Below are 23,363 nucleotides of genomic sequence, written 5' to 3'. Positions count from 1 at the left end.
GAGACGTTGGCCTTTGGGAAGGTAAAGAGTCACCGCCCGGGTCAGCTTTTAAGAAGTAGACAGGAAATCCTCAACCAAACCATCCCATCAAAGACCTACATCCCCAACGGTCTGTGCGCTAATATCCCTGGAATAATATCTCGGCTGAAAGTAAACCAGTCAAAATGAAGAACCACTTTTACATTGGAAGGAATGTAAACTGTAAAAGCAGAACATTTCAAGCAAAATAACAAAGCTACCTAAATTGGTTGTTGGGACTGTGAAGAGCTGCTCGCAGACTTTCTTCTTGAACAAAAATCTGCTGGAACGTGTGAAAACCTTTATCTATTGAGGGGTCTCTTTTTCCAAAAACTTGAGATGCTTTGAGCACATAAATAAGCAACTCTCATCTATGAGGCAGCCAACAGCATTATTCTCCAGCTCTCAAACTAGGTAGGCAAACAGTCAGTATCCACAACCTCACTAATACTGGAGGCCCAGCCAAGGGCTATTCCCTTCTAGGAGTCTGCATTATGGGGAGTGGAGTCTTGAAGCACTTTGGGAAGAGAGCCCGCAACTTTTTGGAAACGCTTTTGACTCCTTCATTCTTCTGCTACTTCGAACGAGTTATAGGAATTTGTCAGATGAATTTCTGATTTGAACAAAATGTATTATTTTACTATTTTGTTCTACAAAGAATGGAAATTCTGCCTAAATGTACTGATTTGTTTTAAAAATGCATTTTTTGTTTCTTACTTATTTAGCCGCCTGGATTAAAACTTCCTCTACTCGCTCAGCCCAGTTCAACAGATCACCGGTTCCTTTGCACCTATATATTTGTGTATCCATATTTCCTCTAAACCATGCGGCTGCTGGTCACAAGTTGTTTTTTCTTTTTGATGTATTATATGTTTTCTTTAAAATTGCATATCAGGTTACGTTTGCTTTCCTAATTCTTAGCTTAGTTATTTTGAATGGAGTTTTTCCCCATTTAAAGGAATGGTTCGGTCAAAATTTTTTATTGCCCCTACGGGTCGGCCATGTGTTTTTAAGCCTAAGTCGCTCGATTTTAGAAAACATTTCTATGGACCTTACCCAAGTTTTTGTCCATTAAACGCATGCGAAAACAGGCATCAGGGAGCTGCCATTTTGTGATAATCCTATCAGTTGCCCCATCGCCCTGGCTGACCTGCTTTTGCGACACTAAATCATATCCCCCGCCCCTGAGCCTGTCATCAACAGACGCGTACCGCCCATTTCACAACGCCAAAGCACGTCTCGTGTCAACATTCGCTGCGCTTCAGCTAATGACGTGTCGCCATGGAAATGGCAGGACGCCTCTTTCCTCAATAAGTATTAACAGACCGTTTCACAACACACAGCAGCAGATTTTCGATTCCATTCCTCTCTCTGTGTTACTTTGAGTATTCTGTGACTCGTTTCTGTGCTCTGGTCAGCTACCTTCATTGCTTGTAGCCCGTGTGAACAGATACCAGTACCACCGCTATAAATTATTTTAGTTTGTTTAACACACAATGGCTACAATAATGCCCTACATGTACGAGCCCGAGTATACTGAGGAGGAACTACTGGAAAGGGAAACACGCGAAAACGATGGGTCTTCGAACGGCAGTTGGGAGGATGATTCAACAGCTGAAGAGCCTGGACCTAGTCGCATGGACGGTGTTTCCACCTGGTGCACATGCAATTGGTGCGAGCTAATGCCAACCGAGGATGCGAACTGCTGCTGCTGTGAAAACTCGGGATGCGTGGCCTACATTTCGGAAGGCGAGCCACGACCGCAATGCATCACCCGAACTGCCAGACTTCAGGGCAGCCTGCCTCACACGGTTTGTGTTGAGGATAATGATGGTGCTTATGCACGAACTTTGCGCAACTGTTCGTCCTCGTAATCCGAGTGACGAGTAAGTATACTCTAATTGCCATGCCACTCCTATTTCATGGTCTTCTGCTATATCCAAAATTACATATACATATCATTGTAACGCATGAAAGTCGTTCAATAGTGTGCAGTGTCTAGATAGCATTTGTCCGAGCAGAATGCCATTAGTTACAAGAATTGTCATTGACAACAAACGTTTATTAAACTTATCTTGGTCATTTAAAAACAGTTTGTTTCATTCCTTTTCACAGGTGGTACAGGCTGGTGGCCTATCGTTCCTTTACATGGTGGCTTCACGGGAGGCTTGGACAACGCGTTCGAAGATTGATACCCGCCTGTGCCGTTCGTGCCATAAGAGAAACGTTCCCGAGTGACAGGGGTTTTTCTCTCGCTGTGCTGCAACCTGAGCTGTACAATGTTTAAAGTCTTGTATTTTTGTGTCATCAAAATAAGATACAAAATAAAACACCATACATATTTAACAACGGTTGTTTCAATTTTTTACATGAATCAAGTGTGTCTCCATTCAAGGATGGACGTCAGACATCTGTGCTCGGAATGGGTGAAGGTCAGGTCGCTGTGAAGCAGGGTGGTCACTATCTAAGCTAACATAATATATTATCAATAATGCATGCACTAAATAACAGTTGTTCAAAGTCTTTCAGTCGGTTATGTCTCTATAAAAGTCACACATATATCTATACTATCAATTAACATTGGATTATACAGGCCTTAGGTCAAGGGTCTTCACCACTATAATACTCTGTTTGAAGTGTGGGTCTGTGCTCACAAGAATCTCCGGTATGTGGCATTTGTTATTGATAGGAAACAATATACTGCAGTAGGGGTCTAATGTTAGTTGGCGATCTGCTATGTGGGCATCATGGTGTGGTCAGTGGTCTGGCACGTGAAGAGAATACCTTGCACGGACACAGGGTCAGAATGGCAGTAAGTTTCCACTGGCGAGGGTGCGTGGGCAAGGACACGTTTGTGGAGATGAACGAGCTATGTGCTTAGTTCAGGCTGGTTCACATGCAGGACCGTGATCTCAGAGGAAGAGTGATGTGTTACGAGGGTGTGGGCCATGTGCTCTGCGCCTTGTACTCTCGCAGTGAGGCCTGGTCACCAAGATGGAGTGGAAAGGGGGTACAAAAATGGATGCCCTGTGTCCTGCTCAGTGTTCCCATCTATACAAATGTCATCCAAAGTTAACATCACATAAGGGCAAGGGGCGAACCCACTACTGGAGGCACTTGGTACGAGTTTCTACTGAGAAGTAAAGGATTAGAGGGGCCTGATGGCCTGCACGCCCCAGGGCCATCCATCCTACCCTCCTCTATCAAAGACGGTTCGCACCCGGGGATGAGCGCTGGAATGGGGGGCTGTCACGGGCGCAAACGGCCAAGGTGCCAAACAGCATGTACACTTCAAAAGGTATCCCACGCCCAGGGGCCATTGCTCACATGGCCTCCTCAGACCCCGTGTCTCCAGGCAGGCCTCCCCTGAGGCAGGCCGCCCCCTGCAAACCACAGAATACCACGACATACACACGTCATTCAATCACAAACACACCCCTGTTTCTAATACTTTTCCAATCTGTCCTCTAGTTACCCGTGGGTCTACGAACTATACATACACAAACAGTGAAGCGAATGAGAGATGTTGCTTGCCAGACCATTTACACTATGGAGGCTATGGAGGAACTATTAATTCAGATGCGGCATGTTGAGACTCGGGATGCTCATGTCCAATGTACAGAAAATGAAATGAATGTGTCCGGAGAATCTGGCAAAGTTGTATTGGACCATTGCTACAGTACGACCGCACCACCGCAACAACATGATGCTGGATGTATTGAAGATAGCTCTGAAGTAGCCGCAGATCAATTCACACAATCTACACCCGCCAAAAAATTGCCACCAAAAAAGGTGTTGACATTGTTGTGTTCTCCCATCAATGTTGAAGTAGCAGATGTTGAAATGACAGAGAATGAACCAGCAGTAGCATTCACCAATGCATCAGAACTTGATAGCAGCGATATTTCTTTCAAATGTGGTGATATGTCCTCAACGCCACAGGCCGAAACAACTTTGGCGCAGGATGACAGTCTAATGAAAGAGGGCAAATACATAGTATTCGACAGTAGTTTGATGGATATTATAAGTATGCTGAAATGTCGGCGTTCCGTCAGAGGGAAAGTATGTGGGAAGCCATTGATTCATGTGACCCGTCAAAAACAAGGCAGTAACGTCACAATACATGCCGCCTGTACATTACATCATACGTTTTCATGGTCTGCACAACTGATGCTGGGGAAACTGCCAGCAGGCAATCTACTGTGTTTAGCTGCATTACTTTTTAGTGGCTCTAGTTTTAGAAACTTAGAGTCTTTCTTTCAGTTTGTGGGACTCCATTTAATTTCAAAAACGCAGTACTACAAGTACCAACGTGATTATTTCCGGCCATTAGTGATGCTTGGAAAATTGAACAATTGTCTCTAGCAAGTACATTCAAAGGCAAACGATTCAGGCTAGCCAGCGATGGACAGTGCAAGAGCCCTGGATTTTCTGCCAAGTACTGCACCTACCACTTCCAGGACATGGATAGTAAGAAAATGGTGAGTTCGGTGGTCGTGCAGGTAACACATGTACATCCTCAGTGGCCATGGAGAAACTAGGATTTATAAAATCAGTGGAATATCTGCAATCGAGGGGAATGCACAACGACCTCATAGCCATGGACAGCCACGTTTCAATTGCCAAGACAATAAGAGAGCAGTTCCCACATATTAAACATCAATTTGACGTGTGGCATTTTGCTAAATAAATCAATAAGAAAATCTCGGCTGCAGGGAAAAAAAAAGGTTTGGAAAGTATTTCAGAGTGGTCCCAGTCTATCAGCAACCATCTTTGGTGGAGCTCCAAAACTTGTGAAGGGTCAGTGGAAATACTACTTGAAAAATGGCGGTCACTGATGCACCACTGTACCAACGTGCACCGCTGGTCAGAAAACCTACATTTCCACCAATGTGAACATGGCCCTTTGTCCCCAGTGGAGGCACGGAAGAAGAACTGGTTGAATCCATCTTCACCGACACACAAAGCCATTGAGAAGATTGTTTTCGATAAAACTCTATCAAGGGATTTGAGGGGACTGACAGAATTCTGTCAATTCTGTCACACAGGAGGTTTGGAGGTGTTCCACAATATGTGCCTAAAGTACAGGCCAAAGCGCTTGAATTTCAGCATACATGGCATGAGACATAGGACTCTACTAGCGGTCTTGGCCCACAACGAGAATCTACAAACAATCTAGGACTAAGGGTAACGTAAGGATGCCTCGCTACACTAAGCCCTTTTCAAAAAGAAGTAAGCAATGGGTGATCAAACCAGTCTATGAGGAAATGGAGTTCGACTTTGTCAAAGGCCTTATTGTTGCTGTATTAGAGAAGCACAGATATGGAATTTTGAACGTTTCTGTGCAGAGCACTGATCCATTGCCACCCAACCTTGCCACTGTGCCATGTCCACCCAAAGGAGAGCTGGTTGTGAAGTACAAATCACGGTTTAAATAATTGTAATACGATTGTCTTTTTGTAAATAAATGTTATTGTACAGTGTGCATACAAAGTACGCTAACCCTAACCCCTACCTTCACCATCCTGGGTGCCGAACAACCTGGGTGTCATCTTTGAATTCTCTCTCTATTCACCTCATATTGCTGACCTTGTCTATATGTGTATGTATATAATTTTGTTGATGTAACTAATTTTCGCAATCTCTTGTAAATGCTGCGCACTGTTAACCGAGGGGAGGCTTGCGTATTGCAAATAATAAAACAAACAAACAATAAATCTCACTTTCAACTCAACTCCTCAGGTACTTTATACTTTCGCTGACCTTTTCCAAAAAATTAAAAGTCTCAATAGTTATGGTTCTTTGGGGCTTCAAAGCTCACAGACAACGAGGACAAAATTGGGGGCCTTAGAACGTGCCAAGCGAGCCGTTGCAGATGGGAGAGAAGCCAGTTCGCATTTGCACATTGAGGTGCACTACATAGATGGATTCGAAACTTCAAGTTCTCACAGATGGCTTTACTACGGGATGTTGCAAAGAAAGAATGTATGCTCATTTCTAGTGAGGTCAGCGGCTTTGATTTTCAGCTCGCGCCCTGAAGAGGCCCACAACTCGCACTGGCAGTATAAGGTTCTATTGTTTTTTGACCTTGAGAGACAGGGACCATGCCGAAAGAACTTCATTTGAAGGGGGGGGTGCAATAACGTAAGAGACGATAAGGCAGAAAATTCTGAAACTAGACCGAGTTTCATGTTAGTTCAGTATACGAAAAATCGTTGTCAAGAGCACAGTGGGATTTACGGAGTGCATTACGCAGAGACAGAATGGAAATGCAAATATAATTTAAGTAACTCTTTAGACGCTTTTATACCGGAATGAAGAATTAATGAATGGATACATGAATAAATGAATGAATGAAGGGCTTGGAAAACGTTTGTGGGATCGTCCTTGTAGCGGGCACATGGGCATGCAGGTCCACATTCCACACGCATGTAGACAAAAAGTTGTTTCTCATTGTGTACTAACCTCGATTTATTTCGTTACTTTTCGCATTGATGTTAGAGCCGAACATACTCCATTGCACTATTCTTCAAAGCAAATAGTTTCAGCTCAGCCATAATAACTAAAATGAATAATATTAATAAAGATCGGCTGGCGAGACTAATTATACATTTTATGTTTTCAAAACAGGTATATCCTTCCCTTTTGCTACTGCCAACAGTTTCAGACACCGGCAAATGGTTTTTTTAACCGCCAGCTGCAGCTTAATGTAAACAACTGCACAATTCTGATGATCTTATGGGACGATCGCCAAGGGCCCATATGCCCTTACGCGGTACTAGCGGCTAGAAGCAACATATCAACCTTTACGCTGGCCTAGTGCCTATTTGATGGAACAGCCTTGCGGTTAAACGTGCGACAAGAGTGCTTCTTTTAACGAAAACCAACACCCTGTGTACCATAAAGGAACAGCGCGTGACTCACAATAAACTTTTACGGATTTGCGGATAGAGATAAAAGAAAATAAATGGCTTTCGGAGTTCATATGGCAATTGCTGACTATTCTATAAGCATTTAATGTCAAATAAATGTACTTTACCAAATGTACCGTGTTGCTGTTTGATTTTAAAGTACAATTTCATATTCCGAATTGTGGTGCGCTTTGTTGTGAGTTGATCTGTGTTGGTTTCTGGGTTCTGTGTGAAGTCGCGTAGAAGACGACTGGGCGCGTTTGCCCACACAGCACAGAAACGTAACGGAGAGAGGCGGGGAATATGAATGTTTTGATAATGTCAGTGGCGGGGGATATGATTTAGTGCCGCAAAAGCAGGTCAGCCAGGGCGATGATGCAACTGATAGGATTATCACAAAATGGCAGCTCTCTGATGCCTGTTTTCGCGTGCGTTTAATGGACGAAAACTCGGGTAAGGTCCATAGGAAATTTTTCTAAAATCGAGCGACTTAGGCTTAAAAACACATGGCCGACCCGTAGGGGCAATACAAAATTTTGACCGATCTATTCCTTTAATTAGCAATATTTTTCATTTTTACCCTGTACTATGCCCATAGAAACCATTGTATAATGTATGTTTATTCAAGTACTGTGGCAAATTGCCTATGTCCATAAAGCTAACACTGAAAAGACTGTTGCATGGCGAAGTACTATCACATATTTGCTTTTCTGGCACTACTTTCTACCGCCCCAACGAATATGAACATGAATAGACTTGCAGAGGCCCCCGTGCACTGGAGGGACAGTTTTGCCATTCTATGGAAGAAACCTAGAGCCTGGGAATTCAAAATGGCTGACCAGCTTTTGCCATCTCGTTTGCCCTTGTCATGTGACAAGAGAAAACCACCATATATGATGGGAAGAAAGAAGGGCATAAAACCCCAAAACCATTATGAAGTTAGTAGAAATGGTGCAGCACTATCTGCTAATCAAGGGACGGTGTGGCATATTCGGCCTGGGAAACAAAGATGTCTGGAGATGAAGGATCATGTTCTGCCTGAAAACCTGGTGGATCATTCGAGTCCATGGGAGAGCATTGACAATGTGAAGTGCTTGAATCCTGAGCAGCGTGCTGTCCCCGAAAGTGCTGTGAATCCTGATATTACTAATTACCGTGATGGTACTGTGAACAAAGAATTCGCTGAGTGCCAAATAAATGTTACCATGATGGTACTGTGAACAAAGAATTTGCTGAGTGCCCCATAAATGTTATGAAACCCCCAACATGCGCTGAATACCCTGAAAACACTAATTTTGGACCTGTCCACTGTGAAAGTGATAGGAACATCAAAAGTGATATTATTATTGTTATGGTATTTATTGAGAGTGGACCTAGCTTTGAGAAGCAATGTAGCACTTTACAGAGATATGCAACGACACAGATACACAACAGAGCGCTTTAGAGAGGTATACAAAAATACAGATGCATAACGGAGTGCTTTTCTGTAACAACAGAAAAGATATTCAGCGGGTGGTAGGATACAGAGGGGCAGAGGGGAGGGGTACAGGCTGGCGGGGAGGAAGGGGGCTGATGACGTATAGCGGGTCATGTGGGGCACGTGGCGATATGATGGCCTAGGTGTTGAGGAGGATGTGAACCCATATAAAGATCAAGAAGTTCATTGAAAGTGAAATTATGAGATTAGACATTGTACATAAGTCGGTCTGTTAATTGGAAAATGTGATGCATACTGAATCAAAGTCCTATGAACAAAAGAAGCAGTGGGATCCCTGGTCAAAGAGGTAACTGTAAACCAGGAATGGGAATGCCCTGTACAGGCCTGTTCTCGGATCAAAAGAGAGGCAAATGTCTGTGTGAGTCTCTTTAATCATGGATGGAAAGTGGGAGCAGAATTGGGATCCCTGAGAAGCTTGAATGTAAGTTTAAACTTGTCCCCAATAAATTATGACTACAAAATGAGACTGTCTTAAAGTCTCTAGAACCAAGAAGGGTACATTAAATTGGTATCGAGTTCTCATAGAATCATGACTGGAAGGATGGACTAGGTTCTGAATCTCTATAAACTCATGAAGGGAAATTTGATGCAGCACTAGGATCCATGGAATCATGATGAACGATTGAATGTGTGTGGAGTGCCCAGTTAATTATAGATCGAAAGAAAGGTTGAGAAAGTCCATTCAGAATCCCCAAGGAGGAGAAATCCCATTGAGAATTGTGACTGAATCACCCAACAAAACACCCTGTGGAATGAGAGAAGGGGTGGAGGGACCAACACAAGGTCCCTTGGATCCTTGAAATGTCTGGGACAAAAACAGAGGGAGATTATAAGAAGCAAGAGGTAAAGGGGAGACCAAGGAAGGGCCTTCCTGGATCTTATAATGGGTTGATGCAACCTGTGTGTGAGAAGTTAGTTCATATTCTTGCTTTGCCTGCCCACACACATCTCTGGCTCAGAGTAACATGCACCGACCCCAGCTGCACAGGTTTCAGGGTTTCATGAACACTTGATCAGGTGATGGACTTTCGGTTTTAGCTTTCGATAGTCCTGTTCCCCAAAACTAAGTCTGGAACATGGTCCGGCCAGCAGACATCTCTAATTTTATACTCTCCTCTCTGTATTATCTCGTTCCTCCTCTTACCTTCTGGTTCTCCCTAAGGCCAACCTAGCCCACCATGAACTACCTAGTCTGACTGCCTGTGGGGCTACCAGTCTCCTTCCCCGGCTATCCAACATACCTAGTGTTATCCCCTCTTGTTCACTGAGTCTACCTCCTGATTCCACCTCCTTCCCATCTCTCTCAATATTATCACCTCCTGCTTGTCTCTTGATGTTCCCACCTCCTCCTTCACTCTAGTGCTTACTGCCACCTTCTTCCTACTATCTTCTGCTCCTGGCATCACCAACTCCTCCTTCACACTAAATGTTACCACTGCCACCTCCTCTCCATAGCATTAACCAGCAGAGGAATGTATATTCACCCACTCTAGATCATTCTCACCGCAGATACTACCACCTTCTCCTCCTGCACCCTTGGCTTTACAACCTTCTCCTGACTACCACCCTCTCCTCTTGATGTGGTCACCTACTCCTGCACCCTCCGTTTTACAAACTCCCCCTTCAATGTTTCTCACCACTTCCCCCTGCACTCCACTGCTGTTACCTCTCTAGCCTCCACTGGCTCTCCAGCCTCTGCCTCAGCCAACTCTCTTCAGTCTCCACCCACTGGCAAACCTGAGCTCCCTGCTGCTCCAAACGACAGTAGGGGACTGGGGTTTCTATCATGGTATCCCTGGGTTGGCCTCACAGTTCATGGATACACCTGTATCTGGTAGTAAGGGTAGGTCTAGGATTGGCTGTGATGCTCCTGGCCTCACTTAGGGTTTAGGGGGCCATATCTAACCTTCACATGGCCTGGCTCTTATCCTAGATTGCACTCCCCCCCACCACCTTTATGGCTCTCTGGTGCTGCCTGTGAAGGCCCTGGTTCTCCCATTTCCCCAGTTTGTGGATTACAGAATGGAAACACTCTTGGTAAGCTCTAAAAGTCACCTAAATGTATCAACATTTCTGGATAGCAGTGAAATTGCAACAACTTTTAATTACGTGCAGCGAGATCTTTGATCCATCACCCTCGAGTTTACAGCATTCTATCAGGTTCAGGTGCCCAGCGCATTAAAAACCACTGAAAATTTGCGCGGATCTCCAGAGCTCACAGAGCATCTGACTGGAGTTTGTAGCTGACTTTTCTACCACTGCGCGATGACTTATAATTTTATCAGAATACATCCTAGTACCAGTGTGTGAATGGAATCGATGCTAGTAAAAGATAGATGTTTGTTTTCGATCTCTAAGTCTTTGTGTCGGCTAACAGAGAGAGCATGAGGCTGCGTACATAGAGAGTAGTGATGTGACTGACATGTGACGCAAACCAAAGAAGGCCGACCAGGGGGTCCTTGCCATGCTGCTCCCTAGCCCATCATCCTCTGGCTTGAGTCATCCCCTTTATATTTAGAGCCAGCCAGATAACTTTGTCGCAGTTGCCTTTTTTTTATTTTGTCAAAATTTTCCAAATAAACACATGAGCTATAACTTCTTGCGTCTGCCTGATGTTGATCCTACTGCACTTCTATACATTCAACAAATTCCAAGAGGCCCTTAAGTATTTGTGGCCTATTCCAATGTGCTCCAATGTGCTGCCCCAGGCTAAACTACTTGGAGGGAATGCAGAGATCCCACTTCTTGTCATCTTGTAGATGTGGATTCAATAACACTCCTCTGAGTTATATCTTTTCCATTCAACCAGGTACATTTGCCTAACATTATGAATCTCATAATATCAAACATGGGCCACTTTGTGGTGCCCAACTAGTATTTGTCATGATAGATTTACTTTTCTCCAAACGTTAAATGTCAGAGTACTAGATTTGTGCATTCCGGTATCTTGAGTTGTCATTCTAGACTTAGTAATAGCTTCCTACTCTAACATTGTGGCTGTAGGTTCTGTGATGACAAACAACTTCCCAGTAGGTAGGCAGAGCTTAGTTTCCTATTAGTTTACTCTGCATACAGCCTGTTCTGTCTCTTGGTTTACTTGAGATTTTCTACCATCCTCTACTTGAACTGCACAGAGAATCCACACACTTGTAATAGATAAGAGATCTGAGGTAGGTGGCATAGTGTAGGATAGTACTCAAGGTTCGAAAGCATAAGGAAAATGGGCTAGTTTCAGTTGAAGTGTTGATCATTGTTGTATGAAAACTCTGCAGGCCCGTTCTCCTTCTGTTTGTTTCTAAAGCACTGCAGGTCTCCTTCTGTGGCCTACTTGATGATTGTGGTCTACCTGCCCAATTGCAGATGGTAACTACTGAATGCCTCCGTAAGTGATGATTTTGTAGGTAATCAGAACTCTGGGGCACTAAGATTGTGGCCAAACAGAAAGAAAGAAACATCTAAATGTTGGTGCAATTGTGGAGCACCATAGTTAACAATGATGGCAAGCATCTGCTGCCTCTTTGATCAGATAAATAGAAATCCTATGATATTGTCATTGAGGTGGTTGTGACCTAGGCTCACCCTGGCCAACAGAAAAGCTATGCATTTAGAGTAGAGATAAACAAGAGGCGTCCGGAAACTGCCAAAGATGGACCCTTGGTATCATGAGGCTTGAGGCTCGGGACTAAAATGAACAGCATGATTTTAGGGCATTGGGAGTCTTTTCACAGGCATAAGGTAGTGTTCCAAGATGTCTACACATGCAAAGACAGACCAGTCATACTACTCTAATATTTTCGCCTACATTAGCTAGTATTTTCTTAAACATTTGGTAGTCTTTCACACACACATTGATTCCACATATTCATAGGATTTTTCCCAAATACATAGGAAGTGGTTTCACAAGCTTTGGTCATCGTTCTATCCTCAGCAAATGCAGTAGGAAAACATACAAAAAGGCTCTGAGGCTTTTTCCCCACATGTGTTGATACTCCTGAGTGCAGATACTGCCAGCCACGTCATTCCATGCCACAGACTCCCAGCAGGTACGGGAGACACCATGGTTGATCATGCAGATCAGTCCATCATGATGGTTCTGCAAAGGGCTGGAGCATCATGACTCTGCAGTGTTTCCAAGGTGACACCGCACACCCCAAGACCTGTTGAAACCCTCATAGGAAACCCATTTGTGAAGACTCATTTGGAGGCGGTGTGGAAGCACAGGCTTTTCCCGGGAGAAGAATTGAAAAGGGCCCTTGCCATTACTTTCTCCCTGCCATCAAGGGTGGACTGGCCTGCAGGGAACTCTGGAGATTTCCTGGTAGGCCTCACCACCCTGGGCCTCTTTTGTGTGGTTACCTGTTTGAGTTCCACATTTTCTCATAGGAAAAGGTTTGGGCATGCTCAAAATGTGTGAGGCCACTTTGAAAATGATTTCCAGGGACTCTCTTGGTTCACAATCCACCCCTGCCTGCCATGCTTAACTCCAAGGCAGAAAGAAAACGAGGAGTTCCCACATGTATGGTAAGGTTCCGGGGAAGTCACCCAAGAAAGGGTGGCTTCCTCAGGGTCCTTCATATTTGTGCAGAGGCCTGTGAGCCACATCCGTGGGATACAGATCCCAAGGAGCATGGATGCCATTTAGGGATAGCCACGGCTACCAGCTCCTAACTCAGAGCTTTATTTTGGTATCTATGGGACATGCCGTTTGATCCCTGCACCACAGTCAAAGAGATGTCAGTGCCTTGAGCCAGAAAGAATGACAATGAAATTGATCATCAGAACAGTGCTTCTATATTGAGAGAGATAGCCCTTTATGGCAACTATTGCTAGCACATGCCACTTTCATTTGAATGTGCTCAAAATGTATCCATATTATACAGACACCACACTAATTATTTAACATACAAAATGTGTACATTATTATTTATATATTGCCTAGCAACTCTTACATTCTTCCTTTGCAGCAATCACATTTGCGAGTGTGACAAGCAAATATAGCCTTTAAATTCAATGATGCTCCAACTATATCCTTATGTGTTATCTGGGTGCCTACAGGATGTATTAAACCTGGCAAAGATGGCAACTAAATGGCATATTGACAGGCATTGACCGTGTTAACATGCTGTACTTGTGTGAAAATAAACTCTATGGGATTTAGTTTGCCATCATTTCATCAACAGAATTATGAAGGCATAATACTTGAATTGCAGTCACGTTAAGGTAAATCCGACTACTGACAATCAAGGTTTCCTATAAGCATCCGTGACAACTATTTTGAGTTTGTGGTTGCCTATTTACATGTCACAGAATTCTGTAATGGTTTAAGATCAGAAAAGAGACTGGAGTTTGTCAAAGAAAGGGAAGGGCAGTACTATAGACCAGCATTGATGAGAGCCATACAAAATTGAGAGTCTCCGGAAGAGGAACTAAGGAGAACCAGAACCGCGAGGTAACCCCTATAAAGCGGATACACCGGACTCACTAAGAGACACAGAAATTAGACCTGTATCAGTTGGAGAGGGGCAGGGGGGTAAAAAGGTTTTGAAACGGTTGTAATAAAAAGTTGGACTGAGTTATAAAAACACAATCACTGATTTGGGGTGGAAAAGCACTAGTATAGCTCTGTAAAGCAGAGAAGGGAATGTGATACTTTTTGTAACAGCTGTCGTCTAAGACATAATATGTGAAGTGTTGAAAAAAAAAGATCAGAAAAGAGGCAAAATCAATTGTCAGCGCAAGATCATAGCTCATTCCTACTGTTCAAAAGGACATAGGGTTAGCATTTTACATGGCCTAAAGAGCATCCATCCACTAGAGTATATTTCTGATATATTTCTAGGCATAATATATGGAATAAATGGATGAATCTCAACTCCTGAAGAAGGGTCCATCTTGAAATGTATAGTGTTGGTTGTTTCGTGGTATCACCAACAAACACATTATTGAAGAAATAGGATACACATTGGAGATGTTGAACATTATTTACTTGTATTCATTCTCACTTCTTTTAAGAAGTGAGAGATATGCTGCAACGTATTTATATGAATTCACCAAACACACAATAGTAAGCATAATGAAAGAATTGTACTATTGCAGAGTAAACATAGGACTTTGAGTTTAAAGCTTTTCGACTCCGTTTTTGCATTGAAGAGAGCAGCACTTGTCCACTGGAGTGATCTGGTGGGCATACTATAGGTTTTATATAGTGAATTTATTTTAGGTTCCTTAGTACTAACGCCCAAAAGATTCAAACTGATTTGAACTCTTTAAATGGAGTGCAGCCGCTCCCAGCTCATTTTGTGATCTTTCCTGTGATATCATCAGGGATCTATTCAGAGGGTGCATGATCACTTAAAAGAATTAGACTTATAGTGTTTCCATATGTGTACGGCAGGGCTTTCACACACAAGTTAGTGAATAAATGCAACAGTCTCCAGCGTATATTAGAAGAACAATATTAATGAGTCCAAGGGGGTCATTACGAGTAAGCCGGTCTGGAAATAAGGTGCCGGTAACAACATGTACCAGTACCTGGTCCGGACCGAGTCTGCCGGTAGGAGCACTGAACTACCAGCAGGTGTGACCTGCCGGTAGTTTGGGTCCCTGCCAGCAGATAAATCACTGAAGCATTGTTAACAACGATGCTGGTGCTTCAGTGGTTCCCATTCCATGGAGCCCTGTAGGACTGTAGGATTCCATGGGAAAGGTAGCTTACCGTTAATATCGGGCGGCAGAGACAGTAATGCAGCTTTCCCGGTATCCCTCTGGAGTTACCAGCGGGATACCGGGAAAGCTGTAATGACCCCCATAATGACGAAAGCAGAGTGCATTTAGCAACGGGGCATCAAACTAAATCAGAGACATGGACACACCTGAGTATGTAGTTCTGTATGTTCTTTCAGAATCTACGGGGGTGATTACTGTTGCTGCGGTCATTTGAAAGGTCTGCATGATTCAGGGTCGCGCGGACCCTTCAGTTATTCCTCATTTTGGAGTCCTTGGACTCTAGGAAGAAATGTAATTATTTCATGCAGTAATATGACATCTGTTAATACTTTTGTGTGGATGTACTTACCTTGAAATTTTCCGCAAGAAAACTATTTTGTTCAGTGAATAAACCTGCGGTATTCGGAAACATTGCATGTTTTACTCATGCCACCAAACGTTTAATCACTCCCTACATATCTAATACCTTTCTGAACATGGACCATTTTTAGTTCACCATGTTTAAGGAACCGTACATGATATCTGAATTCTTGACACAATGAATTCTTTGAAGACTTTTTCTATTTTTTCGAGACAAAACATACTTACAGACTTCACAATGTAAATCCATTCAGTGGCATTGCTATTCCTTAAAATGATGGACCCACGTCTGCAGAAAAAGAAAAGAATGTGGAGCTCACTATAAGAAATGGACGCATAAAACTAGCATTTTATTTTGTACTATTGCTGCATAGATGATAAAATGCTTCCATTTAAAAAAAATTGCATTTCGAAATGTGTTACTTTTTGGGTTTTCTTGGGTTCAGCTGCAAACACCGGGCCTTCAGGCTCCCGACGGTGGAGGGATGATGGGAACCACACAGGCAAAGAGAGTGGTGTGCACAAAGATGAAGCTTCATAGCAGGTTAGAAGGGGATTTGCTAGGTCTCAATCAAATGCTGTTAGTGCAAGGTCTCAACTGAGATATGTTTGGTGCAGCATAGACAGTCCTGGAGGGAGTAAGCGAGTGAGAGCTAACTAGAGTGCACACTATCCTGGAAGGTAGGGTCAGCTGTCGTTAAGAACCTGTTAATATTGCTGCTGGGCATCTTAATGGCTGTGGGCATCATTATGACCCTGGCGGTAGCCGTGCCGGTAAATACCGGCATGGCTGCCGCCGGAATCATGAATTTACCGGCGCCTGGGAATGGGCAATTTCTGGAGCATTACAGCCACGCCAGACCCTTTAATTGCCCATTCCTGGCCGCCAGTAAATATTAGTCTGCATTCCCATTTGGACTCAATGGGAATAGGGAAGCTGTATGCACCGGCACCATTCCAAATGGTGCCGGTGCATCCGGCATGGTCTGCGAGCACCAGACCTCTTTGTTTGCCGGTCCGGTAACCGTTGTTACCAGACCGGTAACCTCATACTGAGGCCCCATCACTTTTTTTAGGGGGATCAGAACAAATGTGTTTTTAAGAGAGCCAGAAGTCTTGAAGAGTTGAGGAATTGCAAATAGTCTTAGGAAGGGGGTTACACATTGTTGACACTGGTAGAGCAAAGGGTCTTACACCCTCTGATGAGATATGGCCCTGGGACCTACGAGGAGAAACTGAGCTGAGAAAAAGTTTGGGACTAGGTTCATTTCACATTAGAAGGAAAGGCACCCTATTGTAAAGGGGGTGCATTATTTTACTAGTGGGCCCTTTTTAAATTGGCCATGAGGGAGAAAGGTAGGCACACAGAGGGCAGACACATATTCCTGCCATACATTAACACAAGCTTTATTTGTTTGTTTGTTTATTTATTTTGTTTATTTATTTGTATTGCGCAGCCTGCCCACGGGCATCAGGGCGCATGTTTAGAAAGGTGGTTACAAGAAAGTGTTACAGCAGGTAGTTAGAGGTTACACTTATATATACATAAACATATATAAATTATGTACAACATTTACAGGGGTAATATACAGATGCATTATATACAAGGTAGCCGGGAGGTGCAGCATGCAGCCAGTGTTACATAGGACTGGCCGCCATAGCGTCTTGCTCATGGAGCCAGTGTTTTGTTTTACTTTTGAAGGATTGGAGGGAAGGGACATTCCTGAGTTCATTGGGTAAGGAATTCCAGAGCATTGCCGCAAGGACTGGGGAGCTCGAGCCTCTGGCTGTTTGAAGCTTGAAACTGGGGATGATAAGTGTGTGCGCTTGTGCAGATCTTAAAGGTCTGGAGGTTGTGTGTTGGCTAAAGCGCGCTGATAGGTATGCCGGTGCAGCGTTATTCTGTGCTTTGTGGCTAAGAACAAGTGTTTTGAGGGCGATGCGCCGTGCAATGGGGAGCCAATGTATGTTACGTCTGGTGGAAGAGATGTTGGCACGCCTGGGTATGTTTAGGGCAGCCCTGATGGCGTTATTCTGGGTTAGCTGTAGTTTATCAATGTTTCTTTGGCTCGTACCGAGGTAAAGGGCGTTGCAGTAGTCAATTTTTGATAAGATGAGGGTTCTGGCGAGAATAAGGCAGTTGTCCGTTGTTACGATGGGACGGTAAGCTGTGATCAGTTTACACGTATACGCGGATGCTGAGACTACTGAGTTGGTTTGTCTGTTGAGTGAAAGGGTGGAATCTAGGTAAATACCGAGGGTTTTAGTGACATTAGTAACCTTGATAGTGTTACCATCAATGTTAAAGGCCTCATATTTACTGTCGAGTTTTGCGAGTTTGGGCTGAGAACCTAGGATGAGTAGCTCAGTTTTCTCGTCGTTTAGGCAAAGCCCGTGGTGGGCCATCCACGCTTGGATGGCAGTGTAGACTGCATTAAGCGCTTTGGTGTCCGTTACATAATCCCCAGTGATAGGGATGAGTATCTGGGTGTCGTCTGCATAATTTGTGTAGGTGACACCCAGATAGTCAAGAATATCAAAGAGTGGTTTCGTAAATACGTTATAGAGCGTGGGTGATACGCATGAGCCTTGAGGGACTCCACAGGGGACGTGAGCTGGGTCCGCGGCGGCGAGTGGTGAGAAGACCCTCATGGACCTGTTTCCAAGGAATGAACTGATCCATGAGGTGGCTGCATCAGAGAAGTGGGCGGCAATTTTGAGGTGCTGGCAAAGGATTTGGTGATCAACCAAATCGAAGGCCACAGAGAGATCCAGTAGGAGTAGAAGCGCTTGTTTACCCTTGTCTTTCATGTCCTCAATTTGGGTTTTTAGATCTATCAGAGCTGTCTCAGTGCCGTGTCTCGGGCGGAAGCCCGATTGTCTGAGGCCTAATAGGTTGTTGGTATTGAGGTAATCTTGAATTTGTAGATACGCAGCGCGGTCCAAGATTTTGAGGAGGTAGGGCACCGTGGTGATGGGCCTATAGTTGGAGGGATTGCTAGGGTCTAGGTTAGGTTTTTAGATCAAGGGGATTACCCAAGCATCCTTGAGGTTGTTAGGTACTATGCCAGATTTAAAGGAAGAGTTGATGAAGGAGGTGATGAAAGGGGCAAGGTCGTGTGCTGCTTCCTTTACGATTGGAGCCGGGCAGGCGTCACATTGGCAATTGGATGGTTTTAACTTCATAATGATGTTTTCCACTTCCTTAATGGTGAGGGGTGAGAAGCTGAAAGGTTGGAAGGAGTGTTTAGGTGATGGGATATTGTAGGATTGGGGATTACCTACTGAGTCTATGAGATGGGTTTTTTTGGCATTGGTTTTAGCTTGGAGTGTAGTGATTTTGTTTAGTAATGCTTTTTGTATGTTAGCACACCATTCAACGTTGGGGGTACACTTGTCGAGAGGAGCAACTGGGGACTCTAGTTCCTTGAGAATTTTAAAGAGTTCCTTAGTGTTGGATTGTGCTTGAATGATCCTGTTGTTGTACACTTCTTTTTTAGCCGCTAGTATGGCTTCCTTGTACGTGTGGGTGATGGATAGGAGGTTAATTTTGTTTACTGGTGAAGGGGAACATCTCCAGAGAGACTCCGCTTTACGTTTATCTTTGCGCAGTTCTCGTAGGTGTGGGGTGAACCACGAGTTAAGGTGGTTGCGCGGTTTTCCTTTGCGCTGTTTGATAGGGGCAATGGAATCAAAGGCTTTTAACATCGCTCGGTTGTAGGTGTCCACAAGGACAGTGGGGTCAGTGCAGGTGGAAGAAACCGAGTTCAATAAAGGGAGGATGAGTGGGAGTAGCTTCTCAATAGTGATGTCCTTCTTGTTGCGAGTGAAGGTAGGTGGCGCGGTACAGGGTTTGTCTATGGGTTGGCAGGAGTTGATAGAGAATGTTATTTTATGATGGTCGGACCATGCACAAGGTGACACTGAGATTATATTTAATGCGCAATTCAAGTCTGAAACCCAATCTAGTGTGCGTCCCTTGATATGAGTCGGTTCATTGACATGTTGGGTGAGGCCAAAGTCAGAGAGGACACTTGCTAGGTCACAGGCTTTGGTATAGTTCGTATCCAGGTAGCCCAAATTGAGGTCTCCGAGTATAATGATTTGGGACTTAGGCTTGATGCTAGCTGCTAAAATGGCAGAGATGTCCTCTACGAATGTGGAAATGGGACCGGGTGGCCGGTAGATGAGGTGCACTGAAGCGGTATGGTTGGGTGAGATTGTGAGTTTAATTGAGAGTAGTTCGGCGGAGGGCAACTGGTAGGTGTTCACAGCTCTCAGATTAAGAGAGTTCTTGAATATGAATGCTAATCCTCCCCCCTTGGTTTGATTAGTGTCCATGTCGCACCTAATGATAGAGCAGTTGTCGGGGATGGCAAGGGTCAAGGCAGGACCTGAAGCCGCATGTAACCAGGTTTCTGTGATTGCCAGAAAATCAAGGTTTTTGGTCACAATGAAGTCTGCGATGTCTAGCGCGTGAGCGGGGACAGAGCAGGCGTTGATAAGCGCACCTTTGAGTTTAGCTTGGGTATTGGGGGTGTTGGCTGGGGGGGCCTCTGCCGTTGAAGGGGCTGCTAGGGTAGAGGTATCATTCTTGATGGAGTTAACCGGATTGTCCCTATTGTCTATGTTCACGTGATAGGACCAGTGGTGACATCTGGTTGCTAGTCTTAGGTTACGAACTGAGGTGACGCATGGTTTGCTACGTATCCTTGGGGTTAAACAGCTGGATAGGCCTGGCGATGAGGGTTCGTCTGCTGTGGGTTTAGGCCTATTGGTGTCAGGCAGGAATGATGTGATGATGCATTGCTGTGGTGTAGAATGTGTTCTTGAGGTGTAATGTAGGCGAGAGCCAAGCCTCGCATTCCTGATGCGTGTATGGCACAGTTGGATAGGGATGGGTTTGGAGGCAAAGTGTTGTAGCCACAGAGCTGGCTCATTGAGATATGGGTTTGGAGCTGTCGTATTGTAGGATAGGGGTGAGTGCCGTAGGGTGGTAGAAGTGGTGGTCGCCAGATTATGTTGTATAGCCATAGTGGGACCAGGTTGCGAGGTGGTTAAGGCCAAGATGGTGCCTCAATACCTTCAACTCTCTCTTCCTAAAAATCTTCCTTCTCGAGCTCTTCGCTCTTCCGCCACCAACTCCCTCAGGGTTAGTCGCTTCTCCAAGCAACGAGTTGGTAGTAGATCTCTTTCTTCGGCGGGGGCCTCCCTCTGGAACAGCCTCCCTGCCTTCCTGAAACTTTAGGAGAATCATCTCTGGTTCTGGAAGCACCTTAAAACCTTTCTCTTTGCTTCTGCTTTTTTTCCTCTCGCCTGATGACCGCCTGGCTGAAACTGAAACTGCACTGGCTACCTGGCCACCCTTTGATCCCGGGCCCAGGTCCCTCCCCCGCCAGTCACACACATCTGTACTGCCTTCCTGGCAACCCCCACACTTGGGGACTGTTTTCTGTATCCCTACAGTCCCACTACCAGCACTTGACACCTGATGTCTGCACTTACCCTTGCACTTGACACCTGCTGGCCGTACATTTACCTATTGTTTATTTATTATATTATCCCATGGAGTGCACTGTCCCCTCCCACTTCCCCCCTGCACTATCCGACTTCCCCCTTCCCATGCACTTGCTCGATCTGAATGACACCTGGTCTAGTAGGATCAGTGTCTGTCTTCCCTCTGTTCGCCCTCCCTTGCCTCGTCGCACCTTGAAATACTTGTGTATGGGCGTGTTATAAATTCCATATAATATCATATCATATCATGCGCAGGTGACAGCAGAGGCATTATTTGACCAACTTGTTTGATCTGAGAAATGCTGCAAACAACTACTGTGCTGATCTGTGGCCCAGGACAACCTGTTGTCACAATAGACTGCCATGCTTTTTAAAATGCCATCTATAAACCAAAACTATTGCATTGGAGTATAGCTAGGAGGGAGATAACATGTAAGGGGGAGGAGTGACATGTAAATAGGGAAAACACAGCTTGACTGGCCATTGCTATACCTTATACCTATTCTCACCCACTAACTGTTCCTCACTGTCCAAAACGCATCCTCCCTCAATCTCTTTGAGCTAGCTCATTAGAGTCGTAACATCAACCCTTGGCAGCCTAAGCAGTCTGTTGAGAGATAATGGCTTAATTGTAGCTGTAAACATGCTACTGGTATAAAAGAAATGTTTAATCAAGTGTGCCTTCAGCCACTTGATTTATATCTATTCCTTCCAGTAACATCCTGTTAAGAACAATAATTGGCAAATCCAACAGTCCTCTCTTGATGTACGTCAGGGGTCTGCAACCTTTGGCTCGCCAGATGTTTTGGACTATATTTCCTATCAGCCTTAAACAACATTGTCCATTGCGATGCCAATTGACAATGCTTGACAACAGAGTTGTAGTACAAAACATCTGGAGAGCCCAAAGATGGCATTTGCTGTGCACTGCTATAATTTGCCGAGGAAATCACACCATTTTCCAGCTGTTGCCATTTTATGGCCAGTAAGTACAGTTATCGCAGTGCCTGACAAAGGCATATCTCATGCCTACAGAAAACCCAAAACGGTTGCCTTTCACCAAGATCCAGCCCTGACAAAATCTATAGCTGCCACTAATCCGCCAAGAGAAAAGACGGGAATACGCACTCAGGCGCCAGCAAGAAGTATCAAGAGCATGGGACGGCATTGTACAGGCCTTTTATTTCCAAAAGAATCATAGTAATCTGCTGGCAACTCCATTTAGGAATTAGAACATGATACAAAGTTGTCTCTGGTTAATGTACATTATGAATGTCTTCCAAAATGCAGCTGTGCAGGGTTTACATGTGTAGTATCTGGGAACCTCAGGTAAGCAGCCAGTTTGCAGGAATGACACAAAGTCAGGTAAGTACAAACTGGAAATGAACTTTATTGCTTAGGTTTCATGTAGAAGGTTACAGGGGAGAGATAGGGTTAGACATCGTTCTAGGTCAGGGTCCCATCTCCAAGTCCCACCAACAGTCATCTCCAGAATCCCCATCACTCATCATTTTACAACATGTAACTGACAAAAATGTCTTCCTTTGCTTACAATGCTCTATAATTTAGGGGGCATTTGCCATTGTTACATCATTTCTGAGATAATTCAGATTAGTGAAGCCATAAGAGCTTCTGTGTGGCTTAGTGAGTTTCTGGTCCATGTGTCAAGGGTGAGCAGGGCTTGGGGTACTAGGAAAGCCAGATGACCAGGGCTCTCAAGCTAGTACCACTAGTTAAGTGGATAAGGACAGGGTTGGGATCCTCAGGTTTAAATGTTTGGAACACTGCATATGTTGACCCAATGGAGGTATCTTCTCCCTCTGCCCCAGTCCGGTTCCTCACTTTGTATGTTGCCAGTACCTCGGTCCCTCTCAAATGTAAAATAAGAAGTAGAGTTGCTAGTTTCCGTCACTGAAGGGCCTAGGCAAAGTATGACACTCTTTTCACTAAGGGAAATAGTAAGCCCATACTATAGCCTGCATGCTATATGACATCAGCAGAATTTCAGGGATCGGTAACATTGCAAGCCACGGGAATGCTGGACCCATCTGAGCCATGCAGAATAATAGATGCTTAGATGCATGGAGGAGGCAGGGCTTGGGCAGATCCCAAAATAGCCAGTATGCCCTTGAAAGCTTTGGTGGTGCATGCCATGGCAACAGGTGGACAAGATCACCTGATTTAGATGGTTCAACAATTGGAAGTACTGAATGGGAGAATATCTGCCCAGAAGCAATAACAAGCCTGGTTGATGAATTGAAAGCATTCACTCGCTATAAAAGTCTCAACCGGAACCATTTTTGTCAATTTTGAGGAGCCAGCTTGGCGATCAT

At 44.5% G+C, this 23,363-nt stretch overlaps 1 protein-coding gene across 2 annotated transcripts in view; it reads right to left on the bottom strand.

Moving 5' to 3' along the window:
* Window positions 1–23,363, bottom strand: part of LOC138566330 (cyclic nucleotide-binding domain-containing protein 2-like) — a 479,732-nt gene that overhangs the window by 124,882 nt on the left and 331,487 nt on the right. For both annotated transcript variants that reach the window (XM_069643465.1, XM_069643466.1), the window contains one exon: window positions 15,742–15,802. In XM_069643465.1, coding sequence (XP_069499566.1) covers window positions 15,742–15,802 — 61 coding nt within the window. The remainder of the gene's footprint in view (window positions 1–15,741; window positions 15,803–23,363) is intronic.

This window comes from Ambystoma mexicanum, chromosome 2p, assembly GCF_040938575.1.
Source record: "Ambystoma mexicanum isolate Mex_15411 chromosome 2p, UKY_AmexF1_1, whole genome shotgun sequence".
Lineage (NCBI taxonomy): Eukaryota > Metazoa > Chordata > Amphibia > Caudata > Ambystomatidae > Ambystoma > Ambystoma mexicanum.
Note: the sequence above shows the minus strand (reverse complement) of the source record. Positions and strands in the feature narration are given on the sequence as shown.